This window comes from Chaetura pelagica, unplaced genomic scaffold (genome assembly GCF_000747805.2).
Source record: "Chaetura pelagica isolate M959 unplaced genomic scaffold, ChaPel_1.0 scaffold634, whole genome shotgun sequence".
In the NCBI taxonomy this organism is placed as follows: Eukaryota; Metazoa; Chordata; class Aves; order Apodiformes; family Apodidae; genus Chaetura; species Chaetura pelagica.
In genome coordinates, this window is record NW_009953085.1 from 182,962 (window position 1) to 204,087 (window position 21,126).

The following is a 21,126-nucleotide window of genomic DNA, read 5'->3' on the forward strand; positions in this document are numbered from 1 at the left end:
CCTATTAACTTTTACAGGGATATCAATAAGGCAAAACAGTATTGATGCAACACCCAAAAATATGTCATGCAGCAAGTTGAGTTTTCTGTTGGTTTGTCAAAGGCTTTCTGAACACACACCCCCCACGCACAACCCTGAATCCCCAGCAGTGAGAGCAACCAGATTGTCACTTAGGGGGAAAAACTTGTAAAGCAAAATAATGTTTGTGCTCTCTAACCTTAAAAAAAACCGAAACCAAACAAAGCGAGCAAACAAACAAAAACCCCAAACAAAAAACCTGGGGAATAAAAGAGCATTTTCATATGCTGCACAGCATATGGCATCCCTGTAGCTGGAGATCCAAATCATGCTAATAAAATGAAAATAGAATAAAAATTGAGAACATTGAAAACATTCAGATGCAGGACATCATCTAGTACTGTGCTTCACTCTGTGTGACAGGAATTGTCCTTAGGCTGATCAGGCTCACAGTGGCAAAGCGCTGTCAGCCAACAGAAGCAGGATTCCCCAGCCATTTGGGACTCTCAAGGTTGTCACCTAGAACTTGCCTCATATTTAGGATTTGCTTCGTAACTTGTATTCATCACTGGTTTTATGCATGTACCTGTGTAGGGGAAGGAAAAGGAATGCATTTGTCTCTTACAGCAACCTCACATCACGTACAAACTAAAAGCTTTTCCTGTGACCATTACCAAACATGCTCAGCCTTTTGCAGAACACTTTCTTAAAATTTAAAAGCCTGAAAATGGCAATATATTCTTGTATTGAAAGGAGAGATAAGGCAGATGGTCTACATTCCTATTTTATCTGGTGCATCAACTACAGAAATGGAAAAGATCAGTTTTAGAGTACACTTGAGTACATTTTTACACTGGTTTCCTTCAGAAAGATCCACAGGCCAATATCAGGACACTTGAGCCAGATATGGTGTTGAAGTATGCGTGGAAGGATTTAGGTTCCTGCCAGCTTCATAAACTCATCCTTCATGTGGATACTGGAAACATATGCTGAGGTGGCAGTTATAAGCTGTGCCTTCAGTCAGCCCACTTCACTTCCTTAATTACAGCAGCTCAAGGACTGTGAGTGTTGAATGTTGGGCAACATGATCCAATTGTGGTTCAAATTTGTATGTATCCTGCTTACAAGTATCCACAAAGAAATTAATTAATAGAATAAAGTAGCAAGTGCAATGAATACATTTTTATGATAACACCTATTAAAATACTTCATTCTTAAACCTGCATATAAAAATTTTACAGTATCCAAACTAGCACATTGTGCTTCACTGCAAGGTTTATGTGTGTGTGTCTACGTGTCTGCTAGAGTGGAGGAAGGGAAGAAAACTTGCTCATTTCATCCTCTATTAATCGCTATATTTCTGTCTTAGACAGTTATGGAATAAAACACAGTGAAATGGCCATGAAAATAGCTATCTGTCTTAAATTAGGAGCAGAAGATACGTAATTTTTGTGAAGTGCTCTGAAACTGGAAAATTATGGGAGGCTCAGTGTTACTGATATAATTTAACACATCCAAAGGCTTGTAGCAAAGAATATCTCCTACTAAAGTGTTTCTTTACACATTTTCAATATTGGTATAATTTAAATACAGAATTAATGTAGATTTATGTTAATAGCATGTTTAATATTTACTTGCCTAACAAAGCATTCACAGCTTTAATTGTATATGCCTATCACAAGAATAACAGGTGACAAAAGTTTTCCATTACAATGTGTCTGAAGTAGTAAAGAGATTTCCAACCCTCTGCCTTTAAATGGTGTAAGTGTGGCTGCCTCTCTTGTCTCACCTGAGGGCCTGTGTGCACCCAGCATTGAAACCTGCAATGTCCACATTAGACATATTCTTAATGTCACACAAACACACAACGCTGTTATTTTTATTGTGTCTGGTTAGAGTTCTGCTGTGCATTTTTTTAAAATAAAAGATTCCTGTAGGAAATTCTATGAAATCCTTATGCTGCAGTAAATCCTTTAGCTAATTGAAGTCAGCTAGCAGACTTGTTTCAGAATAATCACTGCTATATACTTGAAAAATGTATCAGGATACTGTATTCACAGAGCAAAGTCGATACTGTTAGTCATTATTTTACTACTTTACATTAGACAAACTGTTGCATTGAAATCAGAGTCCTATCTGTCATGGGGAAAAAAAAAATAATAAAATCATTTAAATCTCTTTTTGGGAAAGGTAGGATTAATGTCATCAAACTTAGAAACTCTTCTACTCAGAGTCTTTAATTCAATGTAAGATAGTTCACACAGTAAGAAACGACTTCTGAAGACTCTGGAATAGAAGTGACCGGAATATTTTACCCATTGGCAAATGCCTGCTTCTGCAGCTTGCCTCTTGAAGGGGAACTAGGTACAATAAGTTACACATCTTACATTTGAAACTGCATGATAAGTACTGCAAAATCATTGTCTTTGAGCTGCTCTCTTTTTTTTTCTAATGTGCTGAGAATGCTATGAACCAGAATAAATACACAAATGAAATGCCATGTTTTTACAGAGACATAAGCATTTTTAATAAGAATAAACTCCCTATGTCTAGAGAAGAACTGTGTATGTGCATTATCTATCTATACAGCTACTAAACCCAGGAAGGGAAGATGAATAATACTGTGAAAACCCCCTTTACATTAAGAATAAACATGTCAGATGCTCACAAAGCATTATGTTTTGGCATAAAACAAACCAAAAAGAACCCACCAACCCCCAGCTTAACTCTGTATTGATCCAAGTCCTGTAACTGAAGAAAATTTGGGTGGACATCAGGCCAGAATTTGCTAAGGCAGATTTGCCAAAATCATACTTTAAATAGCTCCACATTTGTTGTTGCTCATGAAAAAGATGCCATGAAGAGGTCGGGCTTTTCATCTGTGAACAGAAACCTCCAGTTCAGGCCTGATTGTTTTTTTCTGTTTGCATAGGAATGTGATAGTTGCCTGTCAGCATCTCAAAGCACTGCATGATTCAGCATGATTCCTTCCTCAGGGAATGGCTGAACGGCTGACAAAGGCTGGATGAATAGAGGCATTTTCACACACACTGGCAGAAACCTGCAAAAGTCTTGGCTGAACTCTCTAGTGCTGGCAAGGGCCGTTAATCTCTCACATGAGCAGTAAAACTGTACTAATGAGTGCTTTTTTTCCACACACACGCACACAGTAGCACTTATAAGCACATTTGGCATTGGAAATTCTATTGTCTTGGGGGGGACACACAAAAATATTCCAGCAACAAAACCTTTGGGCACTTCCTTATATTTCAATTCAAATTTTTTAAGTATTGTGACAGATTTTTAATTACTAAAAACCTAAGACCTAGGCATGCTGCTGCAGCTTCGTGTTGCTACAACTTTCTCTCACCCATTACGTTGTATATGTTATTGAACGAAGTCAAAGCAGTTTCTCGGGTGGTGCGTGGAGACTGAAATGGAAGTGCTGAGCAGGAGCTCCGGTCCTTTCTGTCTCCTCCATCCCTACATAGCAGACAGTGTCACGCCAGTGTTCTGGATATCCCAGTTTGAAGCACCAGCTTCATTGCTTTCTAACAGCAAACTTGAATTCAGTTGTTAACAGCCTTCCTGTGGCCAATTTGCAGGAGAGCTGCTCCCTCTGCTGAGTTTTCTGTCGATCGTCACCGGCACCTGATGTCCTTCCTCACCATGCTTGGCCCCAGCCCGGACTGGAACGTGGGTCTGTCTGCTGAAGACCTCTGTACCAAGGACTGTGGCTGGGTTCAGAAAGTCGTCCAGGATTTAATTCCCTGGGATGCTGGCACAGACAGTGGTGTAACTTATGAGGTATGTGGACTATTTATAATACATGCAGAAGGTAAACTTTACCTGAAAGCAGTGAAGAATGAAAGCTATTGGATGCCTGGAAACACCATATATGCCTTTATACTACTCTAATAAAAAAATTGTCATAATGAATTAAAAGTAATTTAGATAGATGCTAGCTACAGTAACTGTCAGTTGTGGTGACTGAATTCCCTGAGCATTATTATTAATGATATAATATTACATTGGCCTGGGATACTATATTCACCTATCGAATAAATGGACTGATTGCTCAAAAGTGAGCTTTAAAGTGTCCAAGCCCCTTGATACAAACCTGTGTGCCATCAGAAGCCACATCACCTTGAGTCTATTACTCTTTCAACCCAATGCCAACTATTTTGCTTGGCACAGAAAACTTAACTATTCCTTACAGCAGGGATTGAAACTCCCTCACTACGAGACTCTACAATCATCCAATTTCTCTGTCTCCATCACTCTCTCAGTCTAGGAAAAGATTCACATCATCCTCGGGTAAAGTCTTTTGCCTGACCAAAGGAGTTACATCAAATTACTGAATTGGTTAGGTTTCCATAGGTGACAAGTGTCTATACAAACTGCATAGACAGCTGAAGTTAGGCAAGATCAGTCACATCCTGAAATACCATGCATATTCCACATATGCAACATACCACACACTTTCAAATGACAGAAGCTGGCTGGTAGTTTTAATTCAGATCCAGTCTCTTTAGAACCTAAGGAATTTCTTCAATTATAATGCAGTTCTGCAGGCATATTGAATGATTTTTTTTAAATTAATGTAGTTACCTGAGCACCTAACAGAGCATACATCTTATTGTGAACCTTCAGGGCTGAATCCTGAAGTGTTAGAAAAATGCTTCCTAAACCAAACAAGCAAACAAACATATAAAACCACCTTACCATTAAGTATGAACATACCCAGTTAATCTTACATGGGAATCTCCATATTTAGAATTCTTGAGAAGTTTCAGTTCCTGCAGATTGATTATTCATTAAAAAAAAAAAATAAAATTAACATTTTCTTTTTATTGCAGTCTCCTAACAAACCTACAGTTCCTCAAGAGAAGATCAGACCACTTACAAGTTTAGATCATCCTCAAAGTCCATTTTATGACCCAGAAGGAGGATCTATCAAGCTGGTAGCCAGAGTTGTCATCGAGAGAATTGCACGCAAGGTATAATAAATAAAATTCTCAAGCAAGTGAAAAACCCCACTTCATAACCTAAAAAATAATCCTTTCTCTCCCCTCTTCTACACTCCCACCCACAACAAATGTAATGGCAGAAAATAACCAAGACTGTGTCTTAAATTTAAAACTATCTTATGGTATTCTTTCTCCTTCTTCTGGTAATTGTTGCACCTACTTAATTGGGCATTTTTATTATTTTTTTAAATGTGTATAGGAATTACAAGAGAATAATTGCTGCCCATGCAATAGTTCCTCCCAGTAAACCATTCACTGCATACACACAACGAGTTTCCTGTATCCAATCTCCACAACAATCTCTTTGCAGGGGGAGCAATGCAATATCGTGCCTGATAACATAGATGATATTGTGGCAGATCTAGCACCAGAGGAAAAAGAAGAAGGTACTTTTAAATTAGTTTGTTCTGTATTCATTTATTTTTTGTTCCATCCACCACTGTCATTTCTAGATTAAGTAGGAGCAAAACTCTCACTGAGTGCCAAAAAGTGATTTAGGTTTTCATCTTTTCTGGTATTTACTATTAGCCTTCTCTTACACAGCCAAGAAATTGCATGTATACCTGGAAGACAGCAATAACAATATAAGTAATAAAATAGAGAAGCCTTTGAGGGTTCTAATAAAAATTATTATTTTTAAATGAAAGTTGGCAATTGGTCTTTTTTATTTTTTTCTTTTGGGCTTGTATGGAGAACATAGAATGCAGGAGGAAAGAATGTAGCATCTAAAGTAATCACGAGCCAAGTAAAGAGAAATAAATAGAAGACTTAACATTTACTGCCTTTCGTACTTCTTAGATGACACCCCTGAGACCTGCATATATTCAAACTGGTCCCCATGGTCAGCCTGCAGCTCTTCTACCTGTGAAAAGGGCAAGAGGATGAGGCAGAGAATGCTTAAAGCTCAGCTGGACCTCAGTGTTCCCTGTCCAGATACACAAGATTTTCAGCCGTGCATGGGCCCAGGCTGCAGTGATGAAGGTAATCCAGAGGAAAGGATGAAGGAGAATACCTTGTAGGGTTTACTTTTTCCTTAAAGGTCTTAAAGCTGTTGGTTGCTCTATGACTTGGCTTATGGCAAACAGAGGAAAAATTGCTGAAGAGTACAATTGAAGCTATCTCTAGTCAATTCTGCAGAGTCGGTGCGTGAAGTACACAGAAACATGAAGGAAAGGAGTAGAGCAAGCAACAGGGAAGGCAGCATGGGAGAGGCAGCATAAAAGTGACACTGCACACAAATGGGCAGCTACAGATTTATCAGCAGTTATGTTAATATTAGCAATTGAAATGGTTCTCTGTATTTTAGATGGTTCCACTTGCATGATGTCTGACTGGATTACATGGTCCCCCTGTAGCGTATCCTGTGGGATGGGAACGCGATCTAGAGAGAGATATGTAAAGCAATTCCCTGAAGATGGCTCTATGTGCAAAGTGCCTACTGAAGAGACCGAGAAATGTATTGTAAATGAGGAGTGTTGTAAGTATTTTATTCAGCTTTGTAAAATCCAGCCAACTACTGGAGCACACTCAGAAAGGATGTTTTATTACATGAGCTCTACTACTGAATAATTTTCTCTGCTCATTTTGAATAGCCCCTAGCAGCTGCCTTGTCACTGAATGGGGAGAGTGGGATGAATGCAGTGCTAGCTGTGGCACGGGAATGAAGAGAAGACACAGAATGATCAAGATGACTCCTGCTGATGGATCCATGTGCAAGCCATAAACTACAGAGGCAGAGAAATGCATGATGCCTGAATGCCGTAAGTGTCCATAAGTTTCTCTCCTCTCCTACAGAGAGGCAGCATTTCTGACACATTGCTCCATCACAAAAACAGAATAACTAAGCCAGAAGCAGTGTTGTTTTGTCATGTTCTTCTTAAAATGAGACACCTTAAGGACTGTGTATTAAGTACCATGTTCACCAACAGAATGATAGTCTCAGTACGTAATGTTCACTGTATTACCCACAGAGTGATGCGTATATTAGCAAGTCATACATAAGCAACTCTAATTTATGGAGTATGAGGTATAAGCCATAAGGCTAGAGTAAAACAGAGCCTTGTCCCTTTAGCCCATGAACAGCTGAGAAATTGAGGTGCTCCTTTCATGCATTCTTCTCCTTACATTGCCTACTAATATTGGTTTTAATTTCTTAAGAAATGTTATGATTTTCATCACAGACAGAAATAATTTAAAGAAGATTTTTGGTAGATAAAATGTGGAAGTATCTCATTTTAGACTATATCTGTTTGACTTCCAGTTGTCCATTGCAACAATCCAAGTTTTTTTAAAGGAGTTATGATTGAAACATACCTTCTTAAACTATGTAGTCCCCAAAAGCACTGGATCTGCAGTTATGCTCTTTTCTTGTTTTGGACAGGGGCCTGTTCCAGTCCATCCTTGGCTAAATCAGCAAAAAGATGCCACTCTTGTTTTGCTGGCTTGAAAGACATTTGGTTTAGTCTTATGTAGGGGGAGACAAGATCAACCATTCCCCACAGGTATAGAAATAGCAAAGAAAAGGCATTAAAACCAAGCAAACCTTTCAATTTATTTTAGTGTTTCCTGAGCTTCTTCAGAAGCATAATTCAGCTTCTTATTTATTTTATCCAAAGCAGCAACAAAATATACTTGGTTGATGACAGATAAAACCTAGCACACTTTCCACCTGCCTGATTTTCAAAACGTACACCTTTGTAATTTATGCATAACAGGAATTTGTTACCTTTTTATTTTTCCATTAGATACCATCCCCTGCCTACTCTCTCCCTGGTCTGAATGGAGTGACTGCAGCGTGACATGCGGGAAAGGAATGCGAACCCGGCAAAGGATGCTGAAATCTGCTGCTGAGCTTGGAGACTGCAACGAGGAGCTGGAACAGGCAGAAAAATGCATGTTGCCTGAGTGCCGTAAGTGTGAGCAACTCTCTGGAAAAAGGAGACTAATTATGTGTGTTGCAGTCCATGGGTCAAAACTACCACCATTTTTAGTATTGGTTCTTAGATGCTTGCAACAGTTCTTTTATCTGAGAAAAGTTATGGGCAATTACTTCCTGCTTGCCTTTGGTTATGAAATATCATTTGAAAATCTTAGATAAATGCTCTCTGCAATCAGGAATGCTGTAGACTGATTTCTGGTTCTGACTTGAGGAGGGCTCTACAACTGGCAAGAGAAGTAATTGCCTCCATAAATTTTGTAAGCAAATGACCCAGTTCTCTCTTGCTCTGATTCTCGTTTTCCATCCCTGTATTACACCTAAGTCCTACCTACAGGGGAATCTGTAATACAGGATATTTATAATCTGTGTATTTTTTTTAATAATTGTTTTTTAAAGTATTATTGTGTACTTTTGACTACTGAGAGCTGGACTGTGATCACGTCCTAATTTCAGCTTGCCTTATTCAGCTCTATACTGATGATCTATATTGCTTTGGATATATGGTTTCTCCATATTTAACGTGACACCTTAAGTTTAGGCAACTGTCTGTGCACTTCTACATAGCAAATAAGTCAGAATTATAAACCCTATTTTTTATTCAAATGTAAAATGGGTGCTTGTAAAGAAGGAAGGAAGAAAAGTGGGAGGAAGGAAGGAAGAAAAGAGGGAGGATTTAAATCACCTGTGTGGTTCTTTTAGCTCACAGAAAGAGCAGAAAAGAAGTTCCACCTTTGATACATCTCTGAACTGAACAGTAGCCTTTTTACTGATCTACATTCCTCTGCAGCCTGCTCATATGTGAGGCAGTGGATGGTGTGGAGACAACTGCCTTAATTTTTTTTCTTTCTCCACTAAAATCCCCCACTTCTTAGGTGGTGCAAATTTCCAGTTGCTTTTCAGTCTTTCAACTTTTTCAGTCTAAGGCACTGCTAGTGAATAAGATATGATTGCTTTTACTGTCCTGTTGCCAGCTGGTTTATGAGGCTTTATAACTAATTACATTATTTTTCACAGTAAGTATTGGCTAGAAAAGGCTTTTACACTGTAATTTGCTAATTCAGCTTTTCTTAAATAAAATAATGTAAAATAGAATTTTGACTATTATTCAGTGAGGCTGTGAGTTTTAAGCAGTGCTAAAAAGATGAAGAGTTTTAAGACATAATGGTATTAATGAATCTTGCTTACTGCATAACACTACCAGTAAAGCAAGGCTTAGATCTCAGAGGTGTCAGACTCTTTGTAAATATAACTCAATTTTAACAGCTTTTCATTATAAAACAGATGTATGGGTGTACAGAATGGAAAATTGAAGAAGGCATAGGAGAATTGTATGGGGTTTTTTTTGGAATTTCAGTGATCTGCCAGCACCACTCTTGAAAAAGAAAATCACAAAATACGCTGAAAAGACTGGAGACTTCAGTTGAATTCCTGTATTTATAATGTAAAAACTCATTAGGCACATCTGTCTGTTTCTTCTTGGCCTTACGTTTAAATCTCATTACTTCTGTGTATTATTTCTCATTCTTTGCAGCCATCGACTGTGAACTAACAGAGTGGTCCCAGTGGTCCGAATGCAATACCTCATGTGGAAAGGGCCATATGATCAGGACAAGAATGATTAAAATAGAGCCACAGTTTGGTGGAACAGCATGCCCAGAAACTGTCCAACGTACAAAATGTCGACTAAGGAAATGCCTGAGAGGCCCAGGTATGGAAAAAAGGCGCTGGAAAGAGGCCCGGGAGAAAAGAAGAAGTGAACAAGCAAAAAAAAATATAGATAGTGAGCAGTATCCAGGTGAGTGTGAAACCATTATTGAGTATGTTCATGTCTGTCTCTTCTGCATAACAGGAGTTTGTGAGCAGTTCTGGTTGGTGCTGCAACAACATTTTCAGCATTTCAGTCTCAGGAGAGTTTTAGCCACCAAGTAAAGCAGAGCTGCTTTTGGTGTTTGCCTGTCACCAGAAACGTGTGACCTAAATTTAGGGCACAATGGAGAAGGGCTCACATTTGTCCATGTCCCATCTCTGAAATATTTTAGCTTCTTCGCTACAAAGTGTGGAATTTGAAAAAAATCTACAATTTACACCTGGCAAAGGACTGGATGCAGTTTCTGCAGATCTGGGTGATAATCTTTGCATCCAGTTACCTTTGAACTCTGGAAGTATTTGTTCCTGGATCTGATGCTGAATTTCAAAACTGCTTTCCACATCAATACCCTGATTCAGACTCAGGCTGCTCTGAGAGATCTGCTCAGACTGCTTTTTCAGTAAGGGGCAGTATGATTGAGCACTGATGCCACAAATAAATAAAACATATTATATAGTGGTATAGTTTATATTTTTCCAACATAAATTACTGCTAAATTGAGGTCCACGCTTGTCTGACATGTAACACTTCCTTAATTTTGTCTGTTTTATAATGTAGATAGTAAATTTATTTTTAATAGATTGTTTCAGTGTTTGACAAATGCTCCTTGATTATACTTAACTTGGGTTTCTTAATTGCTGCTATAATACACTAGGCAATATGCTATCTTAGATTCAAAAGCTGTGTGCATACATGCATAAGGATACACATATTGAGATATCTAGGTAAGACTGAAATACTAACAACTTAAGTGAATTACTTATTTTTTTCAGTTTGTAGGCTGAAACCATGGACTGCTTGGACAGAATGTTCTACAATCTGTGGAGGGGGAATTCAGGAGCGCTACATGATGGTAAAGAAGAGGTCCAAAAGTACTCAGTTTACTAGTTGCAAAGACAAAAAGGAGCTAAGAGCATGTAATGTTCATCCTTGTTAACAAAACACAAGGCTTCCAAGTGATGCACTCTGAGCTAAATGGAAAGTCAACCTTGGTTTGGTTTTTAAAACAAACAAACAAAAAATAGAAAGTGTATATTAGTTTTCATTTTTGCAGTGTGGTTTGCTTATTAGTCTTGCTGGTGCAAGAAATATATTTTATAAATATTTCCTCACAGATTTATGCTGAGAGTAAATCTTTGGTACTCCAGCCAGCCCTTAATGCATAAAAATAGTGATTATGAGACATTTAACTAAAATACAGACATATCTGTGGACATGGAATAGCCATATAGAAATACTACATGTAAAGACATGGGATGCATGCATATTAACAAAACTAAGTTAAACTGAGTTAAACTGAAGTGTTTCGTATGTAGGAGGATTTCTCTCTTAATTTGATTTTGAAAATCCAAAGCAGTGCCTACGTGATTACACAACTATGCCAAGGAGTAATTTTGGTAATGCTGGTTCAATAATATTAAAGGTGCATGTTTATCTTTTTAAACTATTGGCTTAAGCTGATAGTTACAGTAATTGTCCTATATACTTTTCTTCAAATGGATGCTATGGTCCCTGCAAAATGGTCTTTCTTTCTTTAAAACTTAAAAAGGAAATAATTTATTCTGCTCAGTAATGATATCTGCCCACCACATAGATACACAACAGCACACAAAGAAAATGTGTCAATTTCATAACATATTTAGGTGCCGTAGTTTATATTTGGTCTATCCACTGCCTCTCAAAATGAATACAGAACTACCAGGAATCGGTCCAGACACGGAGAGTTGTGATAGCTGTGTCACAGAAAAACTTCCACATGAGAGGCACTAAAAATTAGATTCACTTTTGTGAGGATGTTAATCACAAGCAAAGAGGTTTATAATATAGAAAAAATGGTATAGAAAAGATGAGACAGGTTGTCATACATTCCTTAGAACAAAGGCCTATGAAATGAAACAATTAAAACCTTTTAAAATATTACAGTTTGACACAAGAATGCATTTACAGCAGTGTCATTCATGGGATTTTACTCAGAGTACAGGAGGATCTAAAACTTACTAAACTTGTGATAAGTACTCATTTTTAGATACACTAGCCAGGATAAACATCTTCCCTGACCACCTGAGTGTTCACCAAACTGTCTGAAATCAGGAAATAGCTCCTCAGACTTCTACTTGTTCTTGCTATTTTACACCATCTCCCTGCAGAGTTTAACTCTCATCCCAGCATGTAACCAGGTATAGGATCAGCAAGACTTTGGGCTTCACTAGCTACTGGAATATAATACTGTCCTGCAAGTTTAACAATTTAACATTAAACATAAGATATGAAGGTGATGGGTTATCCTTTGGTCCAGGAAAAGCAGCATACACCAATGTCTCTACATAAGTAATAACAATGCACTGAAAATAAAGACTGTTGATACTGACTCTTAAAACACGCTTAAGAGAAATGAATGGAGGAAAAAAATATTTTATGGTCTCTTTAAACTAGCCCTAAGTAATGTGCCTACTTTCTTAAGACTTGGTCACAATCCTGAGAAACAACCACCCAGGTTTTAAGTGTCACATTTGATGTGAACCACAACCAACTGAGGCTCTTCAACTTCACCATCCCTAACCCGGGAATCGTCTTGTTACCTCCCTGTACCTGAATGGGCTGGATGGGCTGGTTGCTTTACTCTGTGGGGCTTTTCTTCTTCGTTGCTCCACTGAACACTGCAGGGGCTGCTCAGGACTTTCCACAGCTGTCACATCCCATGCCCCTCAAGGTATCTTACTGCTTTTTTAAGACCTGGGATGAAAGAAGAGCCAGGGAAATAATAGAACCTACTGCTGTGTTAAGCCTCTCCCACTGCTGCTAAAAATGGGTGCAAGCCCTTAGTGAACCAAAGCAGGAGAAAAAAAACAAAACACCAAAACAACAACAAAACACCCACAAGGTTTAATGCTAAAACCAAACATTTTACATTTTGCACAGCTTGGCTCATTTAATAGTATTAATTCAGATAGTTTGCCTCCTTGTGCCTGTTGGAAGGTTCTGCAGTTCATGTCCCTGTTGCACTGTCATCACATACAGCGTAGCAGCCAGACAGTCCCTAAGTCATGCATTTATGACCCTACCTTGCACATTATCCTTTTTATGACACAGACACCCCCCAAATAAACAACAGTGGAATGATATAGATACAGAAGAAGTGACCAGCTGAGCACATTAGAGGTGAAAAAACAGATGGTTGCAGAGGAGGGATGCAGAGAATTATTCCAGGCAGAGACAATCCAAACCCGCCACCCACCTTGCTGAGCTGCTCATGCTGAGTCAATCCCAGATGAGGTGAACCATTCAAATCTAACCTTTGACCATGAAATGTGTGACAGAGGGGGTTTTTATAGGCTTGGATTTGTGAGAGTTTGGGGCAGAGGGAGCAGAAGAAGGAAGTTTCTCCTCAATGGAAAAAAAAAAAAATGCTACGAGTTTATGGACTGTATTTTATCTCATCAACCCTTACCACTTCTTCAAGCTAATCTTGCAAAACCATGCCTGTTTCTTAAAGAATCAGTTAATAACAATGCTAAGTTATTTTCATATTTGTCCCAGTTAATCAAGCTGTTTTCTCTTTTAATTTTTCCCTTTGCCAAAGGCTCCATAGTCCAAATGCATCTTTAGGTATGTAGGATATACACAACATCTTTTTGAACATGCCTACAAAATTATCCATTCAAACAATCTGGCATTCCTTTCACTGTGGTTCTTACTAATCTGATTTTCCATAATACTTCCCCCCCTCTTTGGAGGTTGTTCAGTGTGATTTCCAGTCATTTCTCTTAGGCTCATTAAAGTTATGAATGTTAGAAAAAAAAATTTCCCCACCTTTTTTAATACATGCAATGAAAACGTACATTGCACTGGGTCAGAAATATGTGATCGTACCTGCTTAGGTTCAGCTTTTCACACTGTTTTTCTGTTGAAACATTTTACAAGTCACTTGTCTATTTTCTAACTTGATACAAAAGTAAGATTTAAGCTTGTTACATTTTGTAAAAAAACAAACCACAAACAAAAACAAATCAATAAAAAATAAGAGGTTGATTTTCTATTCAGAATAATTAAAAAAAAAGCTCTGATATACAATATGTAGAAGTATTGCATTGTTACTGTAAACTTTCTAGTAGTGTAATAGCCACTGATTATCAGTCAATAAAACCAAGAACTGTTGTCTCACTTATCTCCTGAATAATACTGATGAACTGAAAGCACAGACATCATCCAGTTTTGTAGACCTCAACTATCAGATTTTAGCATTGTGTGTATGGGGTTTTTTCTAACATACAAACTGTAGAAGCTTTACACATAAAAAAGAAACATTAGGGGCTTAACAACTGTACAGTAGGACTCTGTGTGCAGTATACAATTTCCACCAAGTTTTGTTTCACTGCATTTTTAGATTTCCTTCATCATTTTTGTTTGCTGTGAAATTATGAAAAAGCTACCATGAATATTTCTTACCAAAGTCTTGTGTAGATGTTTTGTAGCTGTCTGGCTAACACATTATTATTATTATTATTATTTTGGAATAAAGACATCTTTACTATTAATTTTAAGTGTCTATGAGACTCTGTTCAACTCGGAAAGGGACAGTGCTGCCAAGCTGCTCCCTGCAGAAGCTCTGCCATGGTGTCACTCATCTTTGTAGCTGCTCCAGAAGCACATAAAATCAGATTAACTTGCCTTTCTGTAATGCCTGCTTGAGTTTGTTGGCAAAGAGTGGAGTCTCTGCAGCAACTGCTAATCCTTTTGTCTTCAAATAAGACCAACAGCACGAAGCCTGCCTAGCTTGAGCAGAGCGGTCGCTGCAGTGCCAGTAACAGTGGTCTGGCTCAGCAGGACAAGTCAGCTGGGCACCTTCACAGCACATACAACCAACAGAGACAGACTTTTCTGAAGGACCACTGACAGTATCCACATGACACAGCTAACTCTGCACTGACAATGTGAAGCTAAGTGAACTTATGGAGCAATATAATGTTCTGGAGTACTGAATGGTAAGACATCTGGAATGGCAATCATGATCTTATGGCCCATAAAGCTGTATCAGAACATCTTTTCCTCAGAAGGAGTCACAGTGTATAAGTCAGCATAGTGAACAAACAGCCCCTTTAAATACTAGTAATCCAAGTGACTTCTTGGGACCTGCTTGGCAGTATGCCTGTCCTGACTTAGCATGCTCTTCTTTGCATAGGCAGCACACCTGGACCATAATCAGCATGGCAGAAAGCTGATGGGTAGTGCAGGCCATCAACAGTGATTTGTAAGATGAGTAAAATCTATTAACTCTCTTTCCAGAGGCAGCTGCAGTTCTCAGAGCCACTGATACTGAGTTTCTGGGCTGGGAAAAAACTAGCAAACCTCTGAAATTATGCACAGGTCTTATCTAAAATCTGAAGCATATCATCGCACACCATGACAACTATCATTTTCATTTCTGATATTAAGGCCCCAACTTATTGTCACATAGCTATGGTCTTAACAGCAAACTATAATGTGTGTGCATACATGCAAGTGTATAAATAGAAATATGTATATGGTATATATACATACAAGTGTATACACATGCAAGTGTATAAATACAAATATATATATATATGGTATACAGTGCATACATATGCATTTTTTCATGCTTTCTTCCCCTTCAGGAAGCAGCATACTTAGTACTGGGGAGGTGAATCTTTACCAGTAAATTGAATATGCTTTAAAAAAATCTCTTGCTACCAAGTTTCAGGCACTCAGTGGTTTTTGCTCCACATGCAAACCCATGTAAGACCTTTATTGCAACACTTTCAACTTCAGGACTCCATCACTTCATGCAGTGTTTAGCAAAACAAAGCAATTACAGGCCACCTGAATTATATTGAGTTCTGTCTCCTCTGGTTTTCAAAAGACAGAACAGTTTGAGCCATAACTGATGTGCACATTAACTGCTCAGTAGGCAATGACATTTTTCACATGTGGTCTAGACGGCTTAATGCATCTAAAATGCTAACGCTTGGAGCTCTGCATTCTGCTCATTTTCTTCATAAAAGTCCTGGGGGAACATCGTTAACTCCACCATCAGTAATGAACTTGCAAACACAGATAGGGAAGTCCTCCCTTTCTGCTTGCTTACCACATCTGCACAAGTGGAGAAAAGGAAGCCTCTCTTAACTCCCGCTTTGCTTCCTTTTCGCTAGTAAACGGCAGAGGGTTTGAAGTTGGTCTTTTAAAATATAAACTTGATGTATGTTTCAGAAAAAGATCAAAGGTTGTTTCCAACCACAGTAAGCATTTCTCACCACCCCTCTCGTTGCAGCTTTTGAACCAGTGATGGCATTGCAAGCACAGCTCACTCATCTCTTAGGGACTCAATCAGGACCGCATTTGGAAAAGTGCCTGTCTTTGGGAGGCCAAAACCCCTGCCTGTCCTCTCTGTTGTGCCAGCTGCTGACTGAGCACACTCTGTGGGCTCAGCCTCAAGGCCATCCCAGCCACCACAGGCATGGCAGTGCCAACTCAACAGTCTCTCTGGAAAGCTTAGCTCTGCCATGAGATGATGCTCTGCAGGGAAAGGCCAAGGGCACAGTACAACATCAGCCCTTAGGGTGTACCAGAAGTTCTGGGTTTAGGCACAACAGCTGGGACTGTAAATCAATCCCCAGATGTGGTGAACAATCACACTACTTGTTCTCACCCATTCACAGTGGAAGTAACTAGGGGACTTAAACACCCACCCACCCATGGCCCAAATGCACAAAGGACTCCAAAGCAGCACAGTCTGTACCAAATCATCTTTGCCTAAACTGCTTTTTATCTGAAAAGAGGATGAGTGAGCATCCATATAAAGAAAAAAATAAAAAAGTAAACAGGACATGTGACTTATCACAGAATCTTTCCAAGCAATGCTTTCTCTTCCATCCAAAAAGCTGGAGAAGCCATCCCTTCCCTGTGCTTTCAGCACCTGGAGCCAGCAGAGAGAAGGTGGTGTGATTGCACTTATACAGAAAGCACCAGTACCCCAACTACAGCTCCTTTGCCAATATTGCCTGTACAACTAGACAGGACAGGACAAGTGCCAGGCTGGCAGACTACAGATGTTCTGGAGTTGATCTGCAAGACCATCCAGCTTTGGGGAGGTGGTGAGCACCACCTGGGGAGGGCCAGTGTCCTGACACTGCATTTGAACAACTTAGGGCTTGGGCAACAGAAAGGGGGCCCAGAAGGACCACTCAGCTCCTGGTGAGGTAGAGTGAGGACAATATTTAGCAGTAGCCAGTGGCACATCCACAAAGACTCCTTAAGTAACTCCTCCAGATAGAACTAATTAGGCTACGGTTAGGATTTATGCTTTTGGTGCATCAATACTGAGCTGAGGGAGTTAGGCCAAGAGCTGAAAAAAACATCAACAACAGAGTCCACACTTAAACCCTGAGGCATTAGATGTTATTTGCTCACAATACTTTATCAACTGAAGTCAGAAGTTGAAAGCAATGAAAAAGGTTTTTACTTACAGACCCCTTAAGCCCACTTGAGCAATGAGGGAATCAAACCAGTGTCTAAAAAAGAAAAGGGATCTGGATTATAATTTTAAAATGTGAAAGTGGTCTACATCATGAGTTCAAAATGCAGAAAATATTATTAATAGAAGAATACAATTTGGATAGTGTTTACATTAATAAAAATTGAGAACAAGATGCACAAGTACAGAAAGGGTACTTCGAACTGAAAATAATCAGCCATACAATTTAGAAAAGTTAAAACATTTTAGGCTTTATCTCACAAGTCTCCATTAAGAGAAAACACAAATATTTGTCATACTATCCACTTGCAAACATACAATTCTGTTTACTTTTCTATAACGTTTCAACTTCTAGTTTATATCTACCTTAAATGTCGGAAATGAGCATAAATATCCGGACACGGATCATTCCCAAAGGACACAGCAGCGTGCATAAAGAAGTGTTAGTATCTATGCACATACACATACAGGCTTGAAATGTCTTCACTGGAACCCTACCCACTAGAGAAATAACATTACAGTCCACTAGATGGCACTAGAAGCCAACGCAGACAGTTGTGCTTTTAAAAAATAATAATAAATAAATAAAAATACAAATTAAAGCCCAGCTAAGCAGCAGAGTCTAAACGCACAGTGTCACTGACTGCAAGGATCTGCACGGGGTGTAATTCAGCATTTTCTCTCTGCATCTGCCAGCCCACGACTGCTGACACTGAAAACCTTACCGCTAAGGACACACCAGGTACCTTTCACAGAGGCACGAATCTTGCCCCAACCTTCTTTAATTAGCTGCAGGAAGGCTAGTAGATGAAAATTGGATGCAAGGGGGTGAGAGGGAGGTAGAGAAATGAGCTAACAATCTCTTTGCTGCCCAGGAAGCCACAGAGCCCTGCAGTGCCCTTCCAGCAAGGCATCCATACCTTCCCGTGGAGAACAAGTGTTTTTATGAATCTTCAGAAGCAGCTACATTGCAGAAATTCTGCAACTCAGGCAACAAACATCTCACCTAGGAGGCAGGAGGCCTAGGGCTCCAAATGCTTCTGCAAGGGAAGCAACCTCTTTAGAGGTTGCAATGGTGTCGTCTGGGAATCTTTATAGGCTGTAATAACATATGCTTTGCTTTTAAGCTGTAGTAGTGCATTCTTCCATTGCACCCATGAAAACCTGCAATAGTGGCATATTAAATCTGGGAATGCAGTTCAACTAAATGGTTTGCTCACACCTTGCAGTTAAACCTGTAAGCAAAGTTCACATAAATAATTTGCCTGAACTTTGCAGTCAGTTCTCTTTTTGTCACGTTAATTTGGTGCAGTCGGCAGGATGCAAGGGAGGAACTATTGCAGAAACATGGTTGTAAACTCTCTCCCACGGAGAGGGATAAGACTAAGGTGCTGTGGAGGAGTAAGGAGAAAGTGGTGCAATGGGTACAGTAGTGCAAGAAGAAACAAAAGAAAAAGAACTGAGAAAGGTGAAGGTGTCCTGTGTACTATTTCTGATGCATGTCTAACGGGCACAAGAGGAGGCACTGAAATCTGAGACAGCAAAGATAATGAGTGAAGCTGATCTCACTGAAGCTACAAAGCTCAGTGCATTAGTAACTGAAGATGAGGTTAGAAAGCTGCTTTAGAGGCAGAATGAACAATAAGTGAGGCCTTAAGTGCTCATAATGGACAACAGGAAGTCGAAAATACAGTTTTGAAAGATTAATTAGAGGCTGAAAGGGAGACGAACCAGAAATTATAAGAGAAATTAGGTTTGTTGTTGTCAAGTGCTCCTACTGGAACACAGGAAGTTCCATCTGAAAATGAGGGGAAAATTCTTCAGGGTGAGGGTGACAAGGCACTGGAACAGGCTGCCCAGGGAGGTTGTGGAGTCTTCTTCTCTGGAGCTATTCAAGACCTGCCTGATGCAACCCTGAGTAATGTGCTCTAGGGGATCCTGCTTTAGCAGGGGGGGTGGCCTAGATGAGCTATAGAGGTCCCTTCCAACTTTGATGATTCTGACTCCCTCTCCTACCCAAGTCAGGCATCTACACGTATGCCAAACCTGATACTTGGGATGGAACTATCTGGGGTAACCCAGATGATGAGCCCTATGGGGCAAGTGATATTGAAGTTCAACCCCTCATTAAAACAGAGGTGCATTTGAATGATAGAAGTAATCAAATATATACCACAAAACAAACCACCCGTGGTCTGGAACCAAGCTCACAAGATAAATTCTCTTGCAAGCCAGTGGGAAGTGAAATATTAATGGCTTGTTTCACTGAATGGAGGATATCAAGTCTTGTTGAGCATGGAGGAAGCTAGGAGATATTGGGGTCCTGGTGTGTTCTTTGATCAGGGTTCCATGGGGGACTTGTCCTTGACAGTCAGAGTGGCTTATTAGGCAGGGGTTCTAGATTCTAGAAAGTGAGGTGAACCACTGACTATCAAAACCACTGGATTATCTGGGCTGGCTGAACCAGTGCAAAAAGGCTGCCTGTACCCAGGCCATGTAGGAATGTGGGGAGCAGGGTATTATTCCCCTTGCTGCTGCACTTGACTCAATCCACCTTAAGCCATTGATCAGAGGTCTCCCTGATTCCATGAAAATGTATGTGCAGAACATAAAGGCCAAGACTACACAGACAATTGACCATGACACTCACACCCCAACCAGCAAAAACATCTGGTTTTAATACAGGGGGAAACATTACAAGAAACAGTGTTTTATGGCAGAGAAATGTGCTCGTTAAACGAGGGTTCACATTCACAGTGTAGGGTCCAACAGGCAGAGTTTGTGGAGAAAAATAATCCCCACCTTCCTCAAGAAACCAACGCTTGTTTCAACCCTCAGCACAACCTGGAGAAAGCTGTTATAATTAGGAACACCCCAATCAGTTTACATGGGCAGTGCACAGAGGCTGTTGGCATAAGGGTAAATCTGGTGGAGCAGCCTATTGACAAACCTACAGAACACAGCAAAACAAGCCCTCTGCTCCTGTGAATTCTTACACTAACTTGAAGGAGGGTAAGGTAAACATAAAATACTAGAAAATGTAGAGGGAATGTCAGGCTGACTGACCCACTTAAGATTTAATTTAGTATGGCTTAACCAGATTATCCATCCGTATATTATTTTAGGTCCTGGCCCCAGGCAAATAAATAGGGATGACACCCACCTGGAAGAAAATAAAGGTAATAGGAGCGACCGGAGCCGCTGAAATCAGAACAGTTTGTACAGTGTCCTTGGCTTCCCAGAGAAAACTGAATTAAAAGTAGCCATTGGTCCTTATTGTAATCACATATTGGGATTTGATGTCTTAGCAAACCAAGTCTGGATGTTGCCTGGGGGGACCGTGTGGAGCTTTGGAGCCCACACGTGTGAGGTGCGGGCACTCGCAGCAGCCACCCAGCCGCTCCCCCCAGCAGGACCCGTGTTAACCAACACCCGGGAAGTAATGACGGTCCTGGCAGACGGTGGGATCAGGACCAGCACACGCTCACCCTGCGATTCCCCAGCACGGCAGCCGGACAGCAGATGGCGACCAAGGGTTGTCTACAGGAGGCTGAACAGCAGCACCGTGACAGCCGCCGTCCCTACCCTTGCTGACCTCCCCACCCACCGCACACGGATGTCCACGTTAGACTCGAAACAGAGGCTTTTTATGTTGCTCTTCAGGAGGACGAGAAACCCCAATTTGCGTTTCCATGGGATGGAGCACAACACACCGTAGGGCTATAAACACCCTCCCACTGTTGCCCATAACACACTAGCAAAAATCATAGACTCATTGAATGGG

General features: G+C 40.0%; 1 protein-coding gene across 1 annotated transcript in view; it reads left to right on the forward strand.

The window, feature by feature from the left end:
- The window catches only part of SPON1 (spondin 1, extracellular matrix protein), a gene marked incomplete at its 5' end in the record, with an annotated part of 194,340 nt that extends 182,948 nt beyond the window's left edge, over positions 1-11,392 (forward strand). The window contains 9 exon segments of the mRNA XM_009996985.1: positions 3,624-3,825; positions 4,878-5,018; positions 5,359-5,434; positions 5,847-6,029; positions 6,355-6,525; positions 6,641-6,808; positions 7,793-7,957; positions 9,518-9,781; positions 10,627-11,392. Coding sequence (XP_009995287.1) covers positions 3,624-3,825; positions 4,878-5,018; positions 5,359-5,434; positions 5,847-6,029; positions 6,355-6,525; positions 6,641-6,808; positions 7,793-7,957; positions 9,518-9,781; positions 10,627-10,790 — 1,534 coding nt within the window.
- Positions 11,393-21,126: the final 9,734 nt, after the last annotated feature.